The sequence below is a fragment of the Cynoglossus semilaevis genome, chromosome 14, assembly GCF_000523025.1.
Source record: "Cynoglossus semilaevis isolate Cse_v1.0 chromosome 14, Cse_v1.0, whole genome shotgun sequence".
Taxonomy (NCBI): Eukaryota; Metazoa; Chordata; class Actinopteri; order Pleuronectiformes; family Cynoglossidae; genus Cynoglossus; species Cynoglossus semilaevis.
Genome location: NC_024320.1, coordinates 20,610,972 through 20,634,324, shown reverse-complemented (window position 1 = coordinate 20,634,324; position 23,353 = coordinate 20,610,972). Strand labels below are relative to the sequence as shown.

At 40.6% G+C, this 23,353-nt stretch overlaps 2 protein-coding genes across 9 annotated transcripts in view; one reads left to right on the top strand and one right to left on the bottom strand.

Annotated features, from left to right (window-relative positions):
- The window catches only part of dab2ipb (DAB2 interacting protein b), a 791,247-nt gene that overhangs the window by 680,709 nt on the left and 87,185 nt on the right, over positions 1 to 23,353 (top strand). The gene's annotated exons all lie outside the window — the stretch shown is intronic.
- Positions 1 to 23,353, bottom strand: part of lamc3 (laminin, gamma 3) — a 96,022-nt gene that overhangs the window by 1,586 nt on the left and 71,083 nt on the right. The window contains exons 13-27 of the mRNA XM_008325779.3: positions 15,900 to 16,088; positions 14,908 to 15,153; positions 13,338 to 13,491; positions 13,113 to 13,255; positions 12,793 to 12,971; positions 10,210 to 10,390; positions 8,618 to 8,862; positions 6,867 to 6,943; positions 6,371 to 6,505; positions 3,053 to 3,275; positions 2,497 to 2,643; positions 2,078 to 2,180; positions 1,512 to 1,714; positions 674 to 814; positions 462 to 561 (exon numbers count right to left, since the gene is read on the bottom strand). Coding sequence (XP_008324001.1) covers positions 462 to 561; positions 674 to 814; positions 1,512 to 1,714; positions 2,078 to 2,180; positions 2,497 to 2,643; positions 3,053 to 3,275; positions 6,371 to 6,505; positions 6,867 to 6,943; positions 8,618 to 8,862; positions 10,210 to 10,390; positions 12,793 to 12,971; positions 13,113 to 13,255; positions 13,338 to 13,491; positions 14,908 to 15,153; positions 15,900 to 16,088 — 2,466 coding nt within the window. The remainder of the gene's footprint in view (positions 1 to 461; positions 562 to 673; positions 815 to 1,511; positions 1,715 to 2,077; positions 2,181 to 2,496; positions 2,644 to 3,052; positions 3,276 to 6,370; positions 6,506 to 6,866; positions 6,944 to 8,617; positions 8,863 to 10,209; positions 10,391 to 12,792; positions 12,972 to 13,112; positions 13,256 to 13,337; positions 13,492 to 14,907; positions 15,154 to 15,899; positions 16,089 to 23,353) is intronic.

Here is a 23,353-nt window from a genome sequence, read left to right as displayed (position 1 = left end):
AAAGAGAAGATGGAAAAAAAATAAAAAATAAACAGGTCAGGAACTTTGAGAATTCCTGTTGTTCGGAACTTCATATCGCTGATATGAACTGGGACTTGGCCTCAGGATGAACTGATCACAGTGATTCATGAAGGACGATTCACAAGTTCATTCTTCAACCTGTACAATGTGCTAAAATGAATAGGTCAGATAATAATAGGGCCGGAAATACACAGCTGAATTACCTCATCACGCTGAAATTTACCCACAAGGAATTGCTCCTTGGCGCCGAGAACGGCAGTTATTCCTGCTTTACCGCCGGGATACAAATCAGGGAAATATTTCCATGTTAAATGAGGCATTAAAACTGTGAGCTCTTTAATGATCTGACATTCAAGGTATAATGAAGATGAATGCCTGCAGAGACAAAGTGGACTTAAAAATCAGCCAGAGTGGAAATCCTCCATCGCAGAATGACTCACCGATCTTCCTGATGAGGTCAGTCAGAGTGGCAGAATAGGCCTCCAACTGCAGCTTGGCCGACTCCATGTTTTCCTTTACGGCGCCCAGGGACACCTCAGCCTGGGAATAAGAAGACAAAGTCTGGAAAGTGTCGTTTCAGCTCTGCACAGGAGGCGCCGATCAATAGCCATAGATTGTGTTGTACCAGTGTGGATATGTCTGTGTTAAGTACCTCAGAGGGGATTTGGGACTTTGCTTTGTCAGTTAGCATCTCATGTTCGGCGAGCTCTTGTAAAACAGAGTCGATCTGGGAGGTGAGGTGAGCGGAGGCCGTCCTGGTGTGTTTGGCCTGGCTCAGGATGGATTTGGATTCCTGGGCCATGAGAATGAAAAAGTCATCGACAGATAAAGAGGCAGATTTTTTTCTTCAGAGCTGAGAATTTAAACCGTTTTTTTTTTTTCAAAGTTCTTCTTCAGAGCTGAGAATTTAAACCGACCACAAATTACTGCTGTGGTCCAGTGTTGGTCGTCTCCTTTCACAGAGCAGTATATCCGTTAATTATTGCTCTGCATAACACTGGAAACTGGGGGAAATCTGTGAATTTGATTCTGTGATAAGAAGAGGAACTGTGACGTCGGTGTGACCAGCCAACACCTCAAGTGACACATGGGCTGAGGTGAGAAATGTATTACACTCGTCATTTTAACTATATATATAACTACATATATGTTTATTATTCCGGTCCCCTCAATGTGCTGCTCTGAGTTTGATTCTACTCCACTAGAATTGATTATTTGATGACATAAATGTTGTTCATTTCTCCCACAAGAGACATTTTCTGAAAAGATCAAATTGGAATCTTCTAAATTCTGTGCCAAATGTCACAGTAATCGATCCAGTTGTTGCTCACAAATAATTCCAAAAACAGTTCGTTTAACCAAGAAAAGAAGAAAAGAAAAATGAAGAATAGATTTTCTTTTTCCCCCGAAAACTGATGTCTGGGACAAACTGATGAGTAGGATCACAAAAGGTCACCAAAGTATCGTATTGAATAACAAAGCTGTTATGCCTTTGCCGCAGCCTGTGTGGATTTCTCCGCCTCTCTGGTGATGTTGCTGGACAGGCTGGAGTCTTCCTGAGCAGGTGTTAGCATCTTCTGTATCTGCCCAACTTTCTTCCTGACATCAGCCAAGACTTTTTCCCTCAGCGGTCTCTCTTTCTTCATGGCAGCCTTGGTCTGAGCCTGTCGCTGAGGCCACTCTCTGCTCATGTCTTGGATGAGATTGGAGAGGGGAAAAAATAAACCAGTCAAAACGATGCAGTTGATTGTATTTTTTTTTAAATGTGCTGTTTTGACCTGGTTTTAAGAAAGCCTAATAGCTGCTCTTTATACTGTTGTAACATAAGGAGCAACTGCATTCAACAGATGACAAGTGGCTCAGAACATCCATGTGACTATTATTATAAATAAACCTGAACGCCCACAGTTAGGTCTGTGTTGGTTTTCAGTGTCAGTGTTTGACATTTAGATTTTTTTTAGTATATTGGCTTTTCTTAGCAGGTGAACAGTATAAAGACGAACACAGTGAACAAAAAAAAAAAAAAAATAGAAAAAGAAAATCTACATCCACTCACGTTCCAGCTCCCTGTGAAGAGAAATAGCTTCTGATTCCACCTTTTTTCCAGACACCACAGATGACAACGCTAAGACCGTAGAGTCTTGGGTCTGAGCCTGGAGCTTAAGAAGGAAACAATAAAAAAAGACTTAAAACAGTGTTAAATGTTATATGACTATGAGTAGTTTGGCTATGACTTATATTCCAGAATTATTTATATATACATATATAAAATACCCCACATTATTGATGGCCACAAGAGGGCCCCGTTTGTGCCAAACATGACTTAACCACAAATACATCCTTGAATTCTAGAATATTGATATCCAAAATGAAAAAACAAAAACAAAATGCAACCAAAAAGAAACTGTCACAAGATTTTTTAGCAACAGGAGGATTTTTATTTCCGTGGTTGAATGCAGGAAGTATTTGACTTACCTGATGAATGTCACCCATTCCTTCCAGCTTTTTATTCACAGTCTGATTCAGAGTCTCCACCTCGTCCCTCACTTTACTGATCCGATCATCTTTGGTCTGGATTTCTTGGTCCAGTTCTTCAGTCTGCTGCAGCAAATTCTCAACCCACTGCACACGACGAAGGAAAACAAAACCTTAGTTAAAGAATTGCTCTCTGTATTTCTTTAATTAAAGATCCTGAACCTGAAGTGCCCTCCTCTGGAACAACATGTAACCCAATGGGCTGCTAGAATCTCCTCTCGTGTGTCCGCTCAGTGACCCCCCCCCTCCCCCCTCCTTTGAACATTTGCTTGCCAAATGTTAATTCAGGGGACAACTCCAACTGCCACTAACTGCCCACTTTCCATGAAGGAGAGTGGCTTCTGTCTGTGCCTGGGTCGACCACCTGAAGTGGCGTCTCACATTAAACATGCAGCAGCTCTAATTGGACCAAATGATATGATGGATCGGTCCACAACGCTCTGCTTTCTCTCCCCTTACGTCCCATTCCGGCCGTGCAGGCGCCGTTCAAACCCACCTCTGTTGTTGTGTTGGCTGTTTGCGTCTGGTCGAGGTGTGTTTGACCAGGCCCGGCTGAAAGGCTGGCGTTTGTCAGGTCCAGCTGAGGATGTAAGGATGATGTGATGTTAGTCAGGACCAGCTGTAGACCAGCAGCCGTCTTCTCCAGGGCCCGGTGTCGGCCTACGGTCTCATTCACCTGTGCTGTCAGATTCCACCTCTGCTCCTGCAGGTGGCTTATCCTGAAACATAAAAACACAGACAGTAAATAAAACCTACATAAGGAACGTTTTATTGTTTCTAAAGTAGCATCCAGAGCCTCATGTAGTCGAAAACCTTAAGATGGAATACAAGTTTTAAAATAATAGGGGAGAAATATTAAAATCAATAAATAGCTTTCGTGCCCTTGTTGCAAAAACGTGGTTTAGTTTAACTGCTGTACTGCAAATACAGAAAAATACCCTGTACGACGAGAATGATTTTCTTTTGAAAAGTGAACTTCCTACAACAGATAAAAACATCTTTATTTGGCACCAAGTATTCTCCAGTATATTTATATATTTATCAGTGTCTCTCTAATAATCAGGCCTGAGCTACAATACAACATTTGAGTGGTTCAGACTCAGAGTGTTTGTTCTGTGGTGGTAAATGATGGTCTTTCAATATGGAGTTAGCAGGTTTCTCCCATGTATTCTGGTACTCTATTCACACAGACCAAATACATGCAGTATTGGATAAACTGGACACATTAAATTAGTGATTCTCAACCACTGTACCACAGCAGATCATCTGGTGTAGCATAGATAATTGTCCAATTGTCCAATGTCTCATAATCGATCTGGAAACTACTATTAAATAAGCAATAATTTGGCTTCATTTGTGCAATGAATGTTGAATGTTGAATGTTGAAGAACATCCTACTGTGTTTTTCTTCAATTCCTGAGAGTATATCAGTGTTGTGTTCAACTAAAGAGGCTCAGGTTTCACACCTAGGTACACTGTACATGTCAGAATTAGCTTAGATATCAAGGTCTCGGGGAAGAGTGGTATTATATTAAGTAATAAACCTGTATGTAAATGTTTTTTATTGCTGGAGGATGCATTTTTAACACAGTCTTAGGCTTGAGTGTAGGTGTAACCTTTGTCAGTTAGTGAATTTTTATAAAGTGGGGCAGATTTTCCAAAGTTGGAGCACAGTTTTGGGTTTTGTAGAGACCCACAGCACAGTGTAGCTCTGTGCTATATTTAGACAGTCAGAACAGTTCTCAGCCCTGATGGCAGTCGCTGACTGTGTCCGTCCAAAAAGGTGTTGAAAAAAAGGTGTGACTCCCTGTAGGAAATAACCAGCTCCAAACTTCAGCGAATTTGAATTACAGTTGTTGGCAAAACAAAAACGATTGGATTAACGTAAGGCAATAAAGAAAGAATCTGATTCAAAGATTTGTTTTTGTTGCAGGAGTTTGTTGCTAATTTCTCTCTCTCTCTCTCTCTCTCTCTCATGTTTAATTAAAAACTAACAGTGTCACCTTTCATTTGACCTCACGATCATGGCATTTATTATTATTATGTTTCGCTGGTAATGTGGAAGAAAATGTAATATGCTGTATATAATGTATATACTTTTTTTGAACGGATATACTGTAATAGGTATCTTGACTTGGCATCAGAGTCTACTGTATTTTAAATTAAATTAGAGTTTCAAAAACAGACGCTACGTTTCACACCAATCACAGCTGTAAACCAGTTTGACATCAATTACCACGTTCTGTTCAACCTTCAAACAACGCTTGTTATGAGGGAGTAAAGACCAGGCTACGGAAGTGTTAACAACACTGATGAACTGACAGAAGTACAGAGGAAGTGTTAAGTTGATTTTTCTTTAACCTTCTTGGCGTTTGATTATAAATAATCTGAATTATCTCAGACGCAGGAGTGTTAGATACGGTATATTCCTGACACAAAAAAAGCCATTAATTATACTGAATGCTTTTGTTTTCGGCTTTCGTCAACCTATTCCTATCCAACCTCATCTCAATAAAAGTTGGTTAACTTATTTTCTAATGCTTAACGTTTTTCTTGGCCTCCGGGAGCGGGGGGGGAATGAGTCACTCACATTAACGTTTTTCTTGGCCTCCGGGAGCGGAGGGGGGAAATGAGAGCCAATCACAGCAGTCCTTGGACGAGGGTGAGGTAAATCCTCGTCCAAGAAAGATGTCGTTCACACTTACATACATACAGTTAATCAATTCATCTTGATTTAACCAGAAAATACTAAATCTAAGTCAACGCCGTCGCTTTACTTTCTAAATCCTGTTACTGGTTATTTTAGCTAAAAATATCTGGAATATCGTGTTAAGAGTAAGAGTGAGCGGGAAGCTCATTCTCTGAATATGAGATCATTTGTCTAATGTATAACATGCTAAAACGATTAATTATCTTTCATCTTTTTTTTTTAATTCCTTTTTGCAGTGTAATTAACCTAATTGCATCCCAATTTGCATGATTTTGGACTGTGTGTATGTGTGTGTGTGTGTGTGTGTGTGTGTGTGTGAAACCATACCAATGCTGTACAGAAACACTCAGCTATTGCACATTAGCATCTAATATCAAAGTATCAACTCCAGCGTGTTGGCAGTTTCACCAGCCTCACTTTTCTGAAGCGGTTTGTCCCGGCGTCTCTGTTAGTGACAACTGGAATATTGTCAGTTCCCTGTAAGGACAGCAGTCCTGCCTCCTAAACCCATTACATGGGCCACATGGGTCTAAATGTGTGAGAAATGTAATTTTATGCTGTCTATCTGTGTGGAAAGTGTTCAGTTCACAACCTCTGACGCGACACAAACACAAACACGCGTGGTCACACGGCGGCGTCCCGGAGATTAACGCAACTGTCTCCGAACTGAGCCCGCGACTACACGAAGGACGGTAATCAATTTTGAGTTTCTCGCTTCTTGCTCTCGTCGTGGCCACCGGAGGGCTTTTTGCATCATTCTGTCTAGCGTTGGAGATAATCCTCAGAGCAATCACACGCTAGGAGATGCAGCGAGCGTGTGGCAAATCCAAGACAGCAATAGGCTTACAGTGGAGGAGAGACCGTCCCCCTGTGGCTGAATGTCTCACTCTGAGAGTCAACGCTGATCAGCTTTGGGGAAAAAAAAATGCTAAGAAGAGAACGTCGAGCAGTAATTCAGATATAGGTGCACGTTGTTGGAAACAGAGCTGTAATCCAGGGAGTCGTTGGGCTTGTTGAGATTTGGAAATAACGTCTGCACAGATTCTTTAAGCTGGTGTGTGTGTGTGTGTGTGTGTGTGTGTGTGTGTGTGTGTGTGTGCTCACTGCTCTGTTAGGTTCCTGATGTACTCCTCAGTGGAGTTGTCCTGCAGCAGATCCATCAACAAAGCAAAGGTCTGCTTTGAGGCGCCTACAGCCCTGCTGGCTACGGCCTCAATGTGGTCTGCTGTTTCTCTGTGTCTGAGAAGAGAGGGAGACAAAGAGAGGGCAGGGAGGAGAGGGTAAGAGACGGGAGGCTGAGGGGAGACACTGGGAGCACCATGGATTTACAGACCATTACGAATGCCTAAGGTGAGATGAAATGGATTTTAACATCAATGACTTCCACTCACTCGCTCTCTTGTTCAGAATTCTGTAACTACCACATAATAGCTCAGCACTGGGTGAAGCAGCTGAAGGCATCGATTCACAGAGGCCTGGCCCGCAAGGTGGGAGCTGGGCTTTAAGGAGGGGAAAAAAGCCTGGAGAGACGGAGCTCCACACACTGCTCCAGAGGTCTGGGCTCCTAATTGACCACCGAGAGCCTTTTCACTAAACTCACCTTTCCATTAGAACCTGGGACTCGTTGACCATTATGTTCCATTTGTTTGGTCCTGACAGCAGGACGAAGGGGATTATCTGAAAAAAATAAAGAAGAAGGAAAAGTGCTACGTTTAGTGCGAACCGGTTCAAGTAGGATGAAAAATGAACAAGGCCGGACCTTGGAGAGAGTTTTACTGCTGACACTTTAATTGAACACATTCAGCCAAACCATTCAATTAGGAACAAAAACTTACTAATGGACTGGTTTCATCTCATGGGGCAGTGGACAAAAAAAAATCATAGGATTGAAATTCAAAAGTGTCTCTTCAACTAGCTTTTCCCCTTTTTACAGAATCTCTTTATAGGACTTTTATTTTGAAAAATTAATCAGCAAGTGTCAATGTGTTTCTAATTGAAAAGGTGATCTGGTCGCTGTGTTTTTTTTCTAGTCTAAGCAATGAATCTGGTCGCTGTGTTTTTTTTTCATTCAGTCTAAGAGTCTAAGCAATATGGCTGCTGTATTCTACTGTATTTTAAATGGTTTACTGACTGTGCATTAGAGCTGTGTTTCCCAAACCTTTTTTCTGGGGACCCATTTTTTAAAAGTCACAAACTTTCACGACCCAAGTCAATAGACATTATTCGTAAACTCCTGGGAAACAGGATGCAAGATGAAAAAAAAACCTCTTGCGGCCCACCTGAGGGTCGCGACCCAGTCCCTGGGAGACGATGTTTTAGAGCAGATGTACGATGGATTTACTGGATAAACATTGCTTTAAACACTAGAATGTTCATTTTATTTGTGTTATTTTGACAGCCCTAATAAACATCTAGCTATGTTTATATATAAATAACAGAGGTGACGCTTGACATTCAAAACAAATGGATACAGTACTAAGAATGTACTATAGTTAACTCGGACCACAGACAGCAAAAAAAAAAAAAAAAGAAAAATCAATATCAAATGGTTTCCAGTACAGTTTAAGTTAAATTAAGTTTAATTTAATATATTCAATTAATTGACTTTGTTTGACAGTTAATGAGTCTTCACTCTTTGACGTGGATGCATCATTACATCACAGTGGTTTTTTGAGTGTGATGAGTGTGAGTGTTGTGCAGTGATTCTGGTAACGTGAGTGTGGAGTGGAACGCTGGAGCTTCCTCCGGTCGCAACAAATGATTGCGAATGCAAATAAAAATAGGAAACTAAATTAATAATTGACACAGTCCCATTTTTATTTCGCTCGGCGGCTCTGCTTTACGAATGTGGAATTAAATCGCAGCTGCTTCTGGCTTATCCAAGTGATAAGAGGCGCGAGGTATTTCGGAACGCATTCACGGACAAGCAATCAGAAATAGAAAGGCGATGTAAAAAAAAAAAAAAAAAAAAGCCTCTCTCATCTCCCTCTACTGCATAATAAGATGGCACCAGAATCCATCATCAGCTTCCTGTAAGTGTTCTAAAAGCACAGAGTGTGCAGGGACAGACGGCTGGAGAGAAATAAGTTGTTAATATTAGCCTCCGTCAAACGTGGTTTGAGTTTTTCATTCCCATGTAGAAAAAAGGTCACGGTGAGAGAGCGAGGGAGAGAGAGAGAAGTGCTGTTCTGCTCGCAGGCTGCTTTAACAGTGGAGCGACACCACGGAGCCTGACTATGAATAGAAAATCTAATAAGGACAAGAAATCAATGGAGTTACGTACAGTGTCAACACGCTCTGAGTTTGGGGGGAAAGAATTACATCACAGCTGTCTGTGTGTGATTGGCCTACCATGGCGTCCAGCTCCACCGTTGCCTGTTTCAGCTGCTTCTGAGAGGCTCTCATCATAAGCGCTGCGTCTGTAAAGGTTTGACACACAGCCCTGCTTCCTTCATCTTCCCCGTTCTCCGGCTCCTCTTCCTCTGCCGTGCTGATGCTGCAGTTCAAAGCAGAGGCAACGTCGTGCAGCTGAGCCGAGAGCCTGCCAGTGGAATCCTCCAGGAAGGAAAACTGCTTTATGAAGGCCTCTCTGGCTTCTGAACACAAGGCAGACAAAAGCACATTCAGACCATGACCGATTAATTCACTAAGACGAGGATCAGAGGATCAACTGGTTGCAGCTCGTGAGCTCTTTCCTTAAGGTGTGAATTCAAACTGCTCTACGCTCTTTTTTTTTGTTCTCAGAAAAAAATGAAATGAAAATTAATTTTTCACCTTAACCTTTTGTAATAACACTTTACTCACAAATAAGGATAGACGATTAAAATGATCATAATAAAGTTGTGATACTACAAACAGAGAGATTTAAATCTCAGAATGAATAAAAACCCTAATGTGTTAGATTGAGGTATATATTTGTGAACATGAAGTGATAAATGGATGAGGCTGTAATATTAAGAGAGTATTCATGTGATGAAAAGTTCAAGTGTTAGGCTCTACGCTCAATTATAATGATGAGAGCAAATTCTGAGAATGAAGTTGTAAATTTACACAAAGTAAATTAAGGTACATTTATAAGAACAATGTTTTAAATTAATGGGAAAGATGTAAATATACAAGAAAAAAGAGTAAACAATAATATAATATAACAACCTTATTCACACTACAACTCCAAATACATTCACACTACATTAAATTAATTAAAATGTACAATTTATTCTCACACATTTCCAACCATAAATTCACACATTTAATTCATGAATTATGAAACTGATTTTTTTTTTTTTTTTTTTTTTAACGAGGGACTTGTTGAAGTGAAATGATTAAATTACACATGTGGCTACATTTTCATTTAAACCTCAGTGATGCCGTTAAGCCCATGTGTCTTTGTGTGCAGGAACGTAGGGGCGTACACTTAGAAAATTGTCACTGTGATTGGAGCGCTAATCATCATAAAGCGGAGATTAGAGATGTGCTGCCTGTCATACAAATAGGGATTAAGTTGGCTGCGCCGTGCCTTGTTTCCTATATTGTTATGATTTGTCTCCATTTGGCCTGTGCAGCCGAGCCTGTAAGCCGTTTCCCCTCCGAACATAATGATAATATATCAGCATTGTGCTCAAGTAATTGGGGGAGGTTTGTATTGTTGGCCGCCTCCTGATTTAATTGCTCGCTTGTGTCATATCTGTAACAGTGTCACACTAAGGAGACGGAGACAAAGAAGGAGCTCATTTGTGAAAACCCGGGGGCATTTCTGTGTCATTTCTCCTCCACGGCTGCTGGACGGCCGTATGCTGATGCAGCACGTTATCGTCTCAAAGCCAAACTGTCCCAGAGCAGGTCTGCGTGTCCTACGAGCTCTGTTAACACGTCATGACCAAAGAGGAAACTTTCAAAGGAGCGACAGGCTGAGTGGAATTATACTGGCTTCAGTCTGCCGTTACCTTGGAAGGCCAGGAAATCCTCCAGAGCGTTGGGCAGGGCATCTTCCCTTTGGTGTTCGTGCTCATAAACCTTGGTCATGTGATTCTTGCTCAGGTGGTGCTGCTTCCCAAATCTGCTCCGGCAATCAAACTGAGCCAGGAGCTTCTCCAAATCCTGCAGACGACTCCTCAGCCGCTCTGCCTGAGATAAATTTACAACTGAAGGTGTCAATGGGAACACAGACTTTACAATATATCCCTATAATATATATATATATATAATTATGTAATATCTGTAAGGGTTTTTCCCTGCCAAATGATGTCTGCTCTAAAAATAGTTTTGGGGAAAAACAGTTGTATATTACAGTGAAAGTCACTAGATGGCAGCATTGCAGCTCATTTTATTTATTTATTTATTTTTAATAATCAGGGGATTGTATGCAGAATGCTGGTGACAGCAACTCATACAGTGGTTTGTACAGCTAAATAAATAAATATTACCAGGGCTATATCGGTACCGGTTGATATCGGAATCAGAAATTAAGTGTTTGGAAAATATATCGGCATATTAGATAACAGCAAAAAGTTCATATCGGACATCCTTAAATGTATAAATGACTATCAACGACACAATAAGGATAAAATATGATTTTTTAAAAACTTGTTCCCGCACAGAACAATGTTGTGAGGAGAAATTCAACAGATAACTAAAACAGGGTTTATTAAAGAATGCGAAGGAAATATCCAGAAGGTTCTTTAATTGGCACCTATTATCTGACATTGAGACGTTTATGCAGTTGAACTATAAAAACGGTTTTAAAATTTCACTGCAGAAACAACGTCCCAGGTGTTAATGAGCTCACAGCCTCAGCTCTGATTTTCTTAAAGGTGAAGTATGGAAAACATATTTAATTACATCAAATCCCTTGTTTTTTTTCACATCACAGGAAGTATACGAGGCTGGGATCATCAATGAGAATGCTACCTTTCTTATACGCTTCCCTCTTCATAAACACAGAAACAATAGTGCCAACAAAACACATTTACAGTAAATAATTGAAATGCCTGATGTTTTCCCACTGAGTTTAACATGTATCCTTTTAATTGCGCTTCCCTTCTTTTAAGGTCTGTTTTTGATCATTGATCACACACACCACCGTTGTTTTCACAAGTCTTTTTTTGTACTCGTTAGTTTCCTTCCTTCCTGTGCATTAACCAGAGCAAAGAGACAGTGGGTGAGGAGGAGAGGAAGAGGAGCGGGTGAGGGGGGAGGCAGCAGGGATGAGGACAGTGAGAGTGATTGCAGGTGCTCAGAGCAGACAAGGCTCGGGATGTTCACTGAATTGTGAACACGGTGAAAATCACAGCATGCATTCACACGCGGACAAGCCTGTCCAGAGAGAACATGCACCCATTTCGCCTGGAACTAGAACACGTACGGAAACAGGACAGGACGTATTGGAGGGATTGGACGGGGCTCAGAAGGCAAACGTAAGGAAGCAGAACCTCGGTGAAAGGCGTGTGAGTTCCAACAAACCCAAAGGGACAGAAAGAAGCCGTACAGGAGATCATTAGGGCAAAAGTCTCTGTTTCACTGCACAGCTACAGTTTACTTATAACCTACAGCTATAAAAAGAGCCATGTGGCTGCTGTGAGGCCTTCAAAGACGGCACGGTACAGGGAACATTACAAATATACAGTATATGATGACATCTACTGCTCCTTATATCTGGGCATTTGAGGTTGTCACCAGTTAAACGTCTAAACCAGAAGGATAAGAAGGTGGAAACACGCTGGTCGACAGTTGTACCATCGAGACACTTGCGTGGGTCTGTGCTTGGTCAAAATAACCTGAAAATATCTGTAACGGTCATCGCCTTAACATAACAAGGGCTTTCAATGACTTTTTAAATTGGTCGTTTAACGTCTGCAGCCCAAATGTGTAGCATCTGTAGCAGGCACATCTCTGGCCTTTAAATTCTTTAAATTAAATTCTCATAGTTTTGTTTTTGTGAAGAAGGTTAATAACAACACCTGCTAACAGTGATCTTATACTGGTCCCTAATCTTTTTACACCAAGGACTAGTCAGCTGCTACTGCAGACCAGTAATACCATCGTTGAAGGACCATTACATTTAAAAAATGTATTTTTTAATTTAATAATTGAATCGTTGAAGGACCATTACATTTAAAAAAAAAAAACATCTTTTTGAATTTATTTTGTTAGTATCGGAGTCTGAATGACCGGATTATCTTTTAATGAAAAAAAGTAAAATATGATGATAAGATATGACTGGATTCTTTTTTTCAGTGTCCCACTGGGGCCCATATTAATTTTTCAGTGTCCCACTGGGGCCCATATCAACTACGGACTGACACTGGTCCCCGGACCGGGGGTTGGGGAGCCCTGTTTTAGACAACATGGAGTTATTTTTAACACCTTAAACAAAATCATGTGGAACGAGGCTGAGGCGAAGACAGAAACATTTGGTCAGATGGTACAATGATACACATTGATATAATTGTCCTAAAATACACAGAGACATAAAAAGCAACTAAAGTTAATTTTCATTAACATTAACCACATTAACTACATTAACTCACCTGTTTCATGACGAGGCCGTAGCAAACTGGACATTCCTCACACTGATACGTGTCCCTGCTATGGTAATAATTCAACTCACACTGGTCACATTTGTAACCAACAAAGCCCGGGCGACATTGGCAGGTACCATTACTGTGACACTGCATGGTGATGGAGCCCATCGGGTCACAGTTACAGGCTGGGAGAAGACAACAGACAGAAGATTGATGGGGGCGGATAACAAGAGATAAATGTGAGAGAGAGAGAGAGAGAGAGAGAGAGAGAGAGAGAGAGAGAGAGAGAGAGAGAGATGAGAGAGCCTTAGATGAATGTCTTGTACCTCTGCAACCCTGAGATGAGAATCCAAAGAATCCCATCCTACAAATGTCACAAAGTCTTCCCTCCACTCCTGTACGACACATGCACTGGCCCGTGACGGGATGACAGGCCATGGATTGAGAACCTATAGGATTACACTTGCACCTAAACACAGAGAAAGATTGTTTATTATTTATGGCTGAGTCTGTCTTATTTGTTGAAGTTGTGATGTGTTTCAGTACCTTACCTCTCACATCCTACTCCCGCTCGGAGGTTGAAGAAGCCAACTTCACAATAACTGCAATCGCGACCAGTCACGTGACTGAGGCACGGACATGTTCCAGTCTGGGGGTGGCATTCATTCACCTGTCCTGATGTTCCTGCAGGGCTGCAGTCACAGGCTAAAGAAGAAGAAAAAAAAGGAAATAAAAACAGCTTAAAACAAACATTAACTTCTTAAACTGGGGTAAAAACAATAATGGAGAGTTATAAAACCACTCTTTTGTGCTGTAATAGCTTTGTGTATTTCAGAGGAAAAGTAAGAAATAAAAGGAAACAGCCTCAATTCTCTGGATTTGTTCACCTTTAATCCAGATATTTTAATCGTATTCCTCTTTTTATTCTCTCAACAGAATGACTCTTTTCTTTCTCTCTTTACTCCGCACCGTTTGGCCCAAACCATTTTAACCGTTGACTCTAATGACTCATGAGTGCTGCGGCTCCACCTGTTTAAAGCATGAATAGAAAAGTTGACTCTATTAGCTCGTACCGCTCTCTCCACAGGCTACACCCAGAGCCGTGTTTGCATTTATGCAACCGGTTGTGAATATCCTTTGCTCTTCACTTGATTTTTCTCATTCTGCAACATATCCAGGAAATCAGGTTGTAATAAGATTTTAAGATGGAACGTTCTTGCGCATTTAAGAGAAATTAAAGATCTCTCTTTTCCCATAATTACTATCAAATTAGGACCTAATATGGTTAATCAATTTCTGTGAGTGGCAGGTTGTGAAAGGTTGTGTGTTCATCTGCAGTCATCCAAAATTGTGCTTCTATTTTTTTCTTTTTTTTTTTTGCAGCTTATTATAACACAAAGCCAGTAGGTGGCAGCAATGTAACTTGTGCTAGCTAGCTATAAACAAATCAAATATGTCCCAAAAGATTAGCTTAGCCTAGCTGGTTCTCAAAAAAGAGTAAAAAAATCTAAATACATGTATTGGTGTTACAAAGTGTAGTTTTACATATGTTTATGTTTATGTCTATATGAGCTGTTTTGAATTTGAATATGTAGTTTTGTGTGTTTAAACATGGAAATAATGTACGTTATATATGTGGTTAGCTCAAAGCGCTATCTGTGATCGACAACAGACTCTAAAAATATTTTAAGCAACTAAAGGAATACATTCACCTTAAAACTAATTCTGCTACATTTTCATTGAAATTAATCGACTTTTGATGATTTTTGTTTAATTAAGTTGTAGCACAACCTGCAGAGAAGGAAGAGATATAATCTCTGTTTACAGGAAATAAAAAAAACAAACAGAATATTTGACATTAATCGTATTACCGTAACTACAGATAGTTTTAATTTTTGTACAATGAACACAATTTTTTCTAATGGTTAGACTTGACTTCATTTGTCTAACCATTGACTGTATCGTGCTGAGCTACATTCCAGATATGTTTCAGCACAAGTTATTCAATAACCTGGAGAAGAATCATTGAGGAAGAATGTTAACAGATGAACATGCTGTCAAATAAAAAAAAAAAACACACCAAGGATGACTTATTTTTACACAAATCCCACGGGGACTCACACTTGCACTTCTGGCCTGCCGTCTGACTCTGAGCATCTCCATAGAAACCTTTCTGGCAGCGTTGGCAGTGGTCGCCCTCTGTGTGTCCCAGACATTTCAGACATTGACCAGTGACGCGGTCACATATTCCCACCGCATTGAAGTCCACGTTGCCGTTGCAGTCACACGTCACACACGGTCGAGCCCCCCCGCGGTGTCCCAGAGGATCTCCATAGTAACCGTCTTCGCACATCTGACAGCGTGTTCCTGCGTGAAGAGCAAAGGTGAAAGAGATGAGCAGGGATTAGATGGATGACTGAGTCGGAACACAGCTGGAGTTCGTGTTCGCAGCACTGCTGAGTCTGTGTCGGACTCTCAGGTGGTGCCGTGAAAAGACAGCACCTGCAAATGAGCTCCTTTAAAGCTTTAGACTTTTCTACATCCAGGTCTCATGCAAGGACGCTGGTACTTCCTGTCAGACAGTTTGAGAGATGAGAATGAGGATTATTCACAGGAGATACTGTTGTTAAAGATTTTATTAATGGTCCTCTTTGACTATTTCCTTGGTCCATCCTTGGTTTTCATCTCTTTCATTTACCCTTTTCATCCTCACTGACAGATGCAGATTCTCTCTTAAAGAGATGCCATGGGTGTGTGTTAGTTACTCTATCTTCACAGCATACACTGTTCTAGCTCAGAAGTAGATGATAATGTATGCCGAGTTATTAAATGTTGGACACTGGCAGTAGAAAAATCAAATAGAGTCAAGAACCCTAGCAGTTTTCTTGTATCTTAAGACTTCCAAACTGCTCTGACCTCCAGCCAAGTCAACCTCTCTGTGATTATTAGGATTACTTCATTTATCATGAACCGTGCCTTCAGACAACGTCATTTGGCGCTACACAAAACGCGATGTTGTTTTAATTTCGTATCAATTTGTTTCCCCATCCGTCACTATATTCAACCTATTAACTGAAAATAAGCGGCGCTGCCCCGGCAGCCGTTCATCTCACCTGTCTGTCCCGGGGGACAATTGGTACACGCCACCTGTCCTGTCTCCGAAATTTGAGCACAGCTGCTTTGGTGGGGACAAGGACAAGGCTGACAATCACCGGGCGTGCCAATCAAAGCGTTGCCATAGTAACCGTCCAGGCAGCGTTCGCAGTTCCTCCCAACGGTGAAGTCTGAGCACAAACACACACCTGAAACAGAGATGGGAGAGAGAGAGAGAGAGCAACAATAATATGCTTTTACCACTCACTCTCTGCTGCACACACACACACACACACACAAACACACACACACACATCCAAAAGCTGACACACCAGCACTGCAGTGGGTGGTGTTTTTCCCAGCTCCAGCAGAGTGTGCTGTGTCTCTGACCATTGGCACACACCACAGTCAGAGCAGAGACGACTGAATTCAACCGTGTTGTCACGACTTTGGGGAGAAATCAGAGCCAAACGCGCTGAGAAAGACTGTCGAGATGTAAAGTTACAAAGCAAGTGGAAGTTTTTCTCGTGATATCGACTCAGCGTTAGGTCAGAGCCAACGGCACGTGACAAATAAAACTAGCTTTATTTACCACTGTACACTGAACAACCGTCTATAGACAAATATATAACTGAGCAAAATTCAAAAAGTATTTCTTTAATTTACAAAACAAAAGATACAATATTCACTTTTTTTTGCGTACACCACGTGTTACTGGTTCTAAGCACACAGAAGCTAAAAGAAGCTAGCACATAGAATAACCTTTCCTATTGTACAAGAATCGCATTTTTTATGTGTTTTGTTCCTGAACTTTTACTCACGACTCACCTTCTAGAGTTTCCTACTTAGTTTATTACAAAGTGGTTTCCTGTCCTTTTCACTAATAACCAGGCCTTTGAGTGCAAAGTCATTTTATACAAAATTTTAATTGGCCTCAATAACAATAGGGAAAAGGAACCTTTTCTCAAATGTGCTCTGGGCCAGGGTTTTTTAAACCAGTTGAATTTGAATTTGCGTATAATAAATCCACACATACACATACATAATACTGTGTATTGTATATTATGTAATTGTTTTGGAAATGGAAATAAAAGTACTCCAGTGTTCTTTAGAGCTAAAGATGTGTTTTTGTCATACTGGATGATATGTGACAACCAATCACTATTGAGTGACCTGAGCTAATGTCTAGCTACTGACTAACTAGCTACTGACTACTGCTAACAAGGTACCATAATGATGTTGAACAAACATCACCTTCACATCTTATTTAACGCTTAGACCAATACAATGGACTGAACCCTTTAGACAAAAAGGCCAATTTGTTCAGCCATTGTTGTTTCCACGTATTTCTATTACAAAACACAGTTAAAACACACCGTTAGCAAGTAGCTTCGATTAGTAGCCATTAAAAAGGTAATGGCGCAATTCCCCTTCTCCAGTAAAGTAAAGATGGCACAGACAACAGAGAGAACAAAACTACAACACATTTATCCTACGTTTGTAGGTCACTGGTGTGTCACTTCTCCGACAATACAGTTAGCGCTAGGAGCTAAAACAAGATGATCAGTTAAAAATACCACCAGAGTAAGAGAGCTGAGTCAAACAGCGGTGTTTTCTGCTGCGGTCTGGAACAACAGGTCTGTGGGCATTAGCAGCCTCTCTACAGAGCAACCTAGAAAATGTGACGTGATATAATGTGGCAGCTGAGTTTTCATAACTGAGTGGCTAAAGCCAACAAAGCAATACAAGATAATGGGAGTCTATGTTCCCTGGGAAATCATAGCAAAACGTCACTGCTCAAAGTACTTACAGTGTTGAGGCATCACAATTAACAGATATTTGTTTTAATAAACTTTTTTAAACATTTACTTCAAGTAAAGTAGTAGCTGCCTGGTGCTAACATTTTGTCTTACGTTTTCTGCATTCTCCAAGTTAATCTTAATTTTAATTATTTTAAAATTTTCTGGACACAGGTTTGGTGGACACCAATAACAGCACGAGCAGCAAAAGGACCTCAATGATCAGCAAATTATTTGCAAGCCAATTATTTTGAATTCTCATTAAAAATTTTCCTTTGTAGCCAGAGGTGTTGTTTAGCAAGAAATTATTTGCTGTGCATTTTTAAATTTGGCTAACACCACAGGATTTTCTACACAAAAAAAAAAAAGAGAGAGAGAAAAAAGAATCCTTTAGCCAGCAGTGACTGCAACAAAAAGTCTCCCAAAACTAGACAAAATCTATTCATTTGAGAGTAGGCAAAATAACGGCTACAAATATAAATGATCGCACAGCGGATGGGAGGATAATTATCCAATTCTTGGTGAAGTATAGACCTCTTAGCATAGCACCATTAGCTCTTCAGCGAGGTGCGGAGGATAATTCTAATCACGACATGCAATAGTACTGAGGACAGTACTGGAACTTGGTCATAATGATTGTTCCTAACACCAAGAAGTGAATCTCTCTTGGATTTCACAAGACATTACAATGGCACCGATAATGTTCACTGTCAGTCCCCAATGAGCCGTAGTAAATTTAATGACAGTAAAAAAAAAGTGCTGACTTTACTGAGTGTGAAGATGACTGAGCGTGATATGAGGCCAACGCAGGAGCCGCCGAGGGCCTCCTTCACATCATTATTAACATTCCATTTGCTCCTCAGAAAAACAAGTGGCACGCAATGTCAACTGTCACTAAATCTAAATAAATACATGGTACTGACCAACGGTGTTTTCTATACGAGGTTCACTGTAGAAATGCACAGTACTGTTTGCCTTTTTTTTTCTTTTTTTTTTTCTAAATCCACTCCCTCCACCTGCTCCTGTTCTCCTCGTACACTCATCATTCACCGTCAGCACTTCAGTTCCACACTCTTTGCTTGAACCCAGGCGCTACGCGACGGCCAAGCGTCGTTACAGAGTAGTGAACCAGAAGTGCGTCTCTACTTTTTTTCCATCCATGCAGTAGACTAACGCGGTTATTTTATTATATTATACATGTATTATACATTAAGGCATCCACTTTCAGAGAATGAGAAACACACCGGTGTGTTAGCCTTGAAAAAAGGAGCGGCCTACGAGTATGAATGGAAAAACCGGCACTCGCATTACTCTTTTGACACGCTGCTTTCTTGTTCACTGTGATAGAAGTCTCTCTTTCAGCGCTGCTTCAAAGATAGCAGTGACAGAACAACAGCGATGGCAAAAATGGATGATAAGCAGGTTTGTTTTCGTTGGGTAGATCAGAGCTCTCTGCTTCGTCTGTTATTACACTCTTACTTCCTGGGTTTTATATTTCAGGACAAACAGTCCTTCAAAATAGCCACATGTCATTCTCTGCCTTCTTGGGAGGTCTTTTTCATGGACAACATGTGAGGTCTTTAGTGGGTTTGTGTGTTTGTGTGTTGTGAGACCCCAGACATAAGCAAACCTGGGTCCAAAGAAACACGTGGCTGTTGCAATTACATGAATTACCAGGCTGTTTATTATCAGGCACAAAAGCTCAAAGAGATTTTTTTTTTTTTTTTTACAAGAATGACAACAAAGATTAGACGACAAAAAGGACACTTTTAAAATGCTCTCTTTTCCACAAAAGGCTAGACTCCTTAGACCAGGGGTCACCAACGTGGTAGCCCCCGTGGACTACCTAAGGTGCCCGTGGGGTATGTTCTAAAAATAAAACTAGTCAACAAGAGGGTCAAAGATTGTACTGTTACTGTGCTTTTTGGATCAGTTACACTTGCAGTGTGTCTACATTACGTATGTACTATTATAACTACTATGGTTTGTCCCAGAACGATTGTACTGTTACTACTAAATCGCACCTTTTTTTCATCCTTTGGCTTTGGAGTTTGCGAATTATACTCAAGTGCGTCTTATATATTAAAATATATAATCTCACATGTTTGGTATTTTCACACTGACAGCCGCTAGAGGGAGTTTTTTTTTTAATCCTTGTGCGACTTATAGTCCAGAAAATAGGGAAATTAATATTAGACTTTTAATATTAATATTAGGCTGTTTGTCCAGTCTGTATCAAACAATTAGCTGTTCGTATTTCTAAGAATCTCGGTTTCAAAAAGGTTAGTGACCCCTGCCTTAGACCTGGTAGAACACCGAGATGCTCCGTGCTGCGGAGATCCTTCTTCTAATCCACGTGCGCTCCCTGTCATAACAGCATGAAGCAATAACAGGTGAGGGAGACAGAGAGAGAATTTGTCACGTTCAGGGTAGAAGTTAAGTTAATTCACAGCAGACTGTGTTAGATGTCAGTTCAACACACACACACACACACACACACACACATGCTGCCAGCACCAGCCTGGGCAGCTGCAGCTACAGCTTGTCACTGGCTCTGAATCAGTANGGAAGGAGAAGAGTAGCGGTTGTGTCCACCCTCATGCATAATGTGCACAGTATGGATCACTGGGGTAATATGTTTCGGTCATATTGTGAGCGTAATAAAAACTTCTCTCTTTGGTGTACCGAGGCTGTCAGCCAACTTGTTATGGCCGTGGCCCCTGGGGTTCAGGCTTGGGAACACTAAACTAACAATACAGGTCTCACCAAAGTCCTGGGTCACCGACGGAGCCATGAAAACCTTAGACTGTGAAGTTTACTCTGAATCTAATGCCGCTCCAAAGGTGCAGAGGGCAGGACAGAAAAAAAAAACAAGATTGTCTGGTGCCAAGTATAATCATAATTCATGGTCCACAGAGCAGGGGTGGCTGCGAGGAATTCTGGGCCCCATGGATGGATATGACGATGAGCCCCTCCAGTATGGAACACATGAATATATTTCTACATACAGTACCAGACAGAATAAGCACTACAAGAAATGTCTCAAAGGAATATTGTACAGTAACATTATAATACATTAATATTTATATTTATCAGGCGAGGTCCTTGGAATCCTCCCTCCATACAGTACCACTGCCTCAGAGTGATATTTATACATTATGTAATCTGACGCTACCAAGACGTTTCCTCTAACCGTCAGATTCATTTTTTATGGAACTTCAGTGATTTAGTTTCTACTACATAACAAAAAAAGTTACAAATTTCTATTATTTACACATTTTTATCTCATGAAAATGTTGATGTTAAAGCATCTGCCTTAAAGTGTTTGAGTGAACTGTGCATGTTCTGAATATTATTAATGATGTTTTTTCTGTCAAAAAAAAAATAACAGTAGAAAATAAAAGAAATAAATGAATGAATAAACAATTAAGTTCCTAATTTTTTTTGTCTTCATACGCTGACTGCCTTGTGAACCCTGTTTTTGCCTCAGCTTTCTGAATTGTTTATCAAAAATCATTAGTACCAGAAAACACAAAAGAGAATAATTGCACCACAAAACAGCATCATAATGTGACTGAAAATCCACTTTAAAAACATAATCAGTGGCAACACTGGTGCTAATTCTGTTTTGCTAAACTCAGTCAGTAGAATTGATTTAACTCCTGACTTCAATCAATGATGCATCAACTTTATAACCCTGAATACCAAACTTCCTCCTGAACAGTACTGCTGCAATCCCATGACAATATCCCCCTTAAAGCAGTTCATCATTTCTCAGATGTGGATCAATACATGTTGAACCACGTGTTGTCATCACCTGCTGCAGATGTGCTGGGGATCACGCAGCAACGTCGACGACCATTTTTCTTCTGCGGACCACTGGCACCTTGACGCACCGGTATAAATGAGGCCTTTGTGCTCTGAGTTTTGTATCTCAAGAGCATATGCTTCTTTCACTCTTTGACATTTATACGGGGCCAAATTTTGTGAATAATGCACGGTGCTTTTGCTAAATGTCACACCCACTGTAGTCTGGTGGAGGAGGCTGAAAATTAAAGACCGCTTTTTTTTTTTGGTCTTTGGTCCGAGGGTGGAAGCAGACCACTAGAGGCTCCTGCAGCAAAATGCATCGAGGTTAGCAGAATAAAGGCCACCGGCTAAAGTACCTGTCTCATCGTATTAATTAGGGCAACAGTGAGGAAATGACTAAGCACGCGGCTCATTACGTTCTGATTAGAATGCAGACGTACATGGCAGGGTACTGTGAGGTGCTGTTTACCAACAAAGAGCTGCTTTACAATGAGACAGAGGACGCTGGGCTGTGAATTTCCCCCTGGTCTGCTCAAATGCCATCTTCAGTCCTCCAAGGTCATTAGTTATAAAAATCTATGGGAGAAAGTTGAGGCAGACAAACTGATAGGAGCTGGAGCTAGCTTGAGTGCTGGCTCATTCAATTCCCTAAGCTCACTGGTGGTTTACTTCTGTAGCATGCTAAGCTCTGAGATGCCCTCTCTGTATCAATGAAACGGAATAGGAAAGGCATTAAGAGTAAGAGGCGGGAAAGAAGTGAGACAAAAAGAAAAGACAGATGTGATCAGCTAAGAAGAGTTAACCACTTCATTTCTCCAGCTAATCCTGATCATAATCCTAACCAATATTCTTTCAAAAAAAAAAAACAACCTAACCAATATTCTTTCAAAAAAAAAAATAAAAATCTTTTAAAAAAAAAAAAAACAACATTGCAACTTTGTTTTTTAAAACTGGTGCATAAAATAAAGTTAAAATACATCCATGTCGATTTAATTTCCATCCATCCATCCATTTTCATCCGCTTATCCGTTACCGGGTTGCGGGGGCAGCAGTCGCCACCCAAATCACATTGCACCGTACCAACCCTTCCTGCGGGTGGTGAGTCCACTGGAAGGTACCAACCGCCCTAACCGGGATTCGAACTTGCCCAGAAAGTGACCCCTGGGGTGCCACACCAATGACAGAGACATTGCCTCTGGGCCAAAGCGCCACTCCATTTAATTTAAATAAATAAAATAATAAATAAAATACATTTATAATGAAGTGAAGCATTACAGCATTAAGCAGTGAATTATTTCAAATTCCCACATGCTCAAAAATATACAGTAGCTAAGTATGTAGCTAAATATAGCTAACTGAGAAAACTCCTGTTTTACAGTTATGACCTTTTAAATCTTGGCCTTTTGTCATTTTCATTTTTGTTTTGAGTGTTTCAGGTGTTATTTACAATGAGGTTTGTTAAGCAAACCAAAGTTTTGCTTTTTGCTGAATTTATCGTATCATTATCTTATGGGTATATTGTCAACTATCCCTCCTGTACCTTCTGAAAGACTGTGGAATGAATGGGAAAATTTGAAAAGAAAAACAAAAAAACAACCCAAAACCTGCTCTACCACTTTTGTAAGGTCTCTTATTAGAACAGTGGGACTGTAGCTCCTGTTAAAAAAACTTTCATTTCTCCTAACAGTAAGACCCAGGTTTTAGACGGTTGCCTTTATATCAACACAAAACATTGCACAGCTGTTTTAGGACCCAGGAGACGGGTTAATTTTATCACGTAGAACAGACAAGAAATGATATGGGGCAACATGGAGGACTAATGCAGGGTTATTAGGATGCAGAGGATTTATGTTACAGCACTCTGA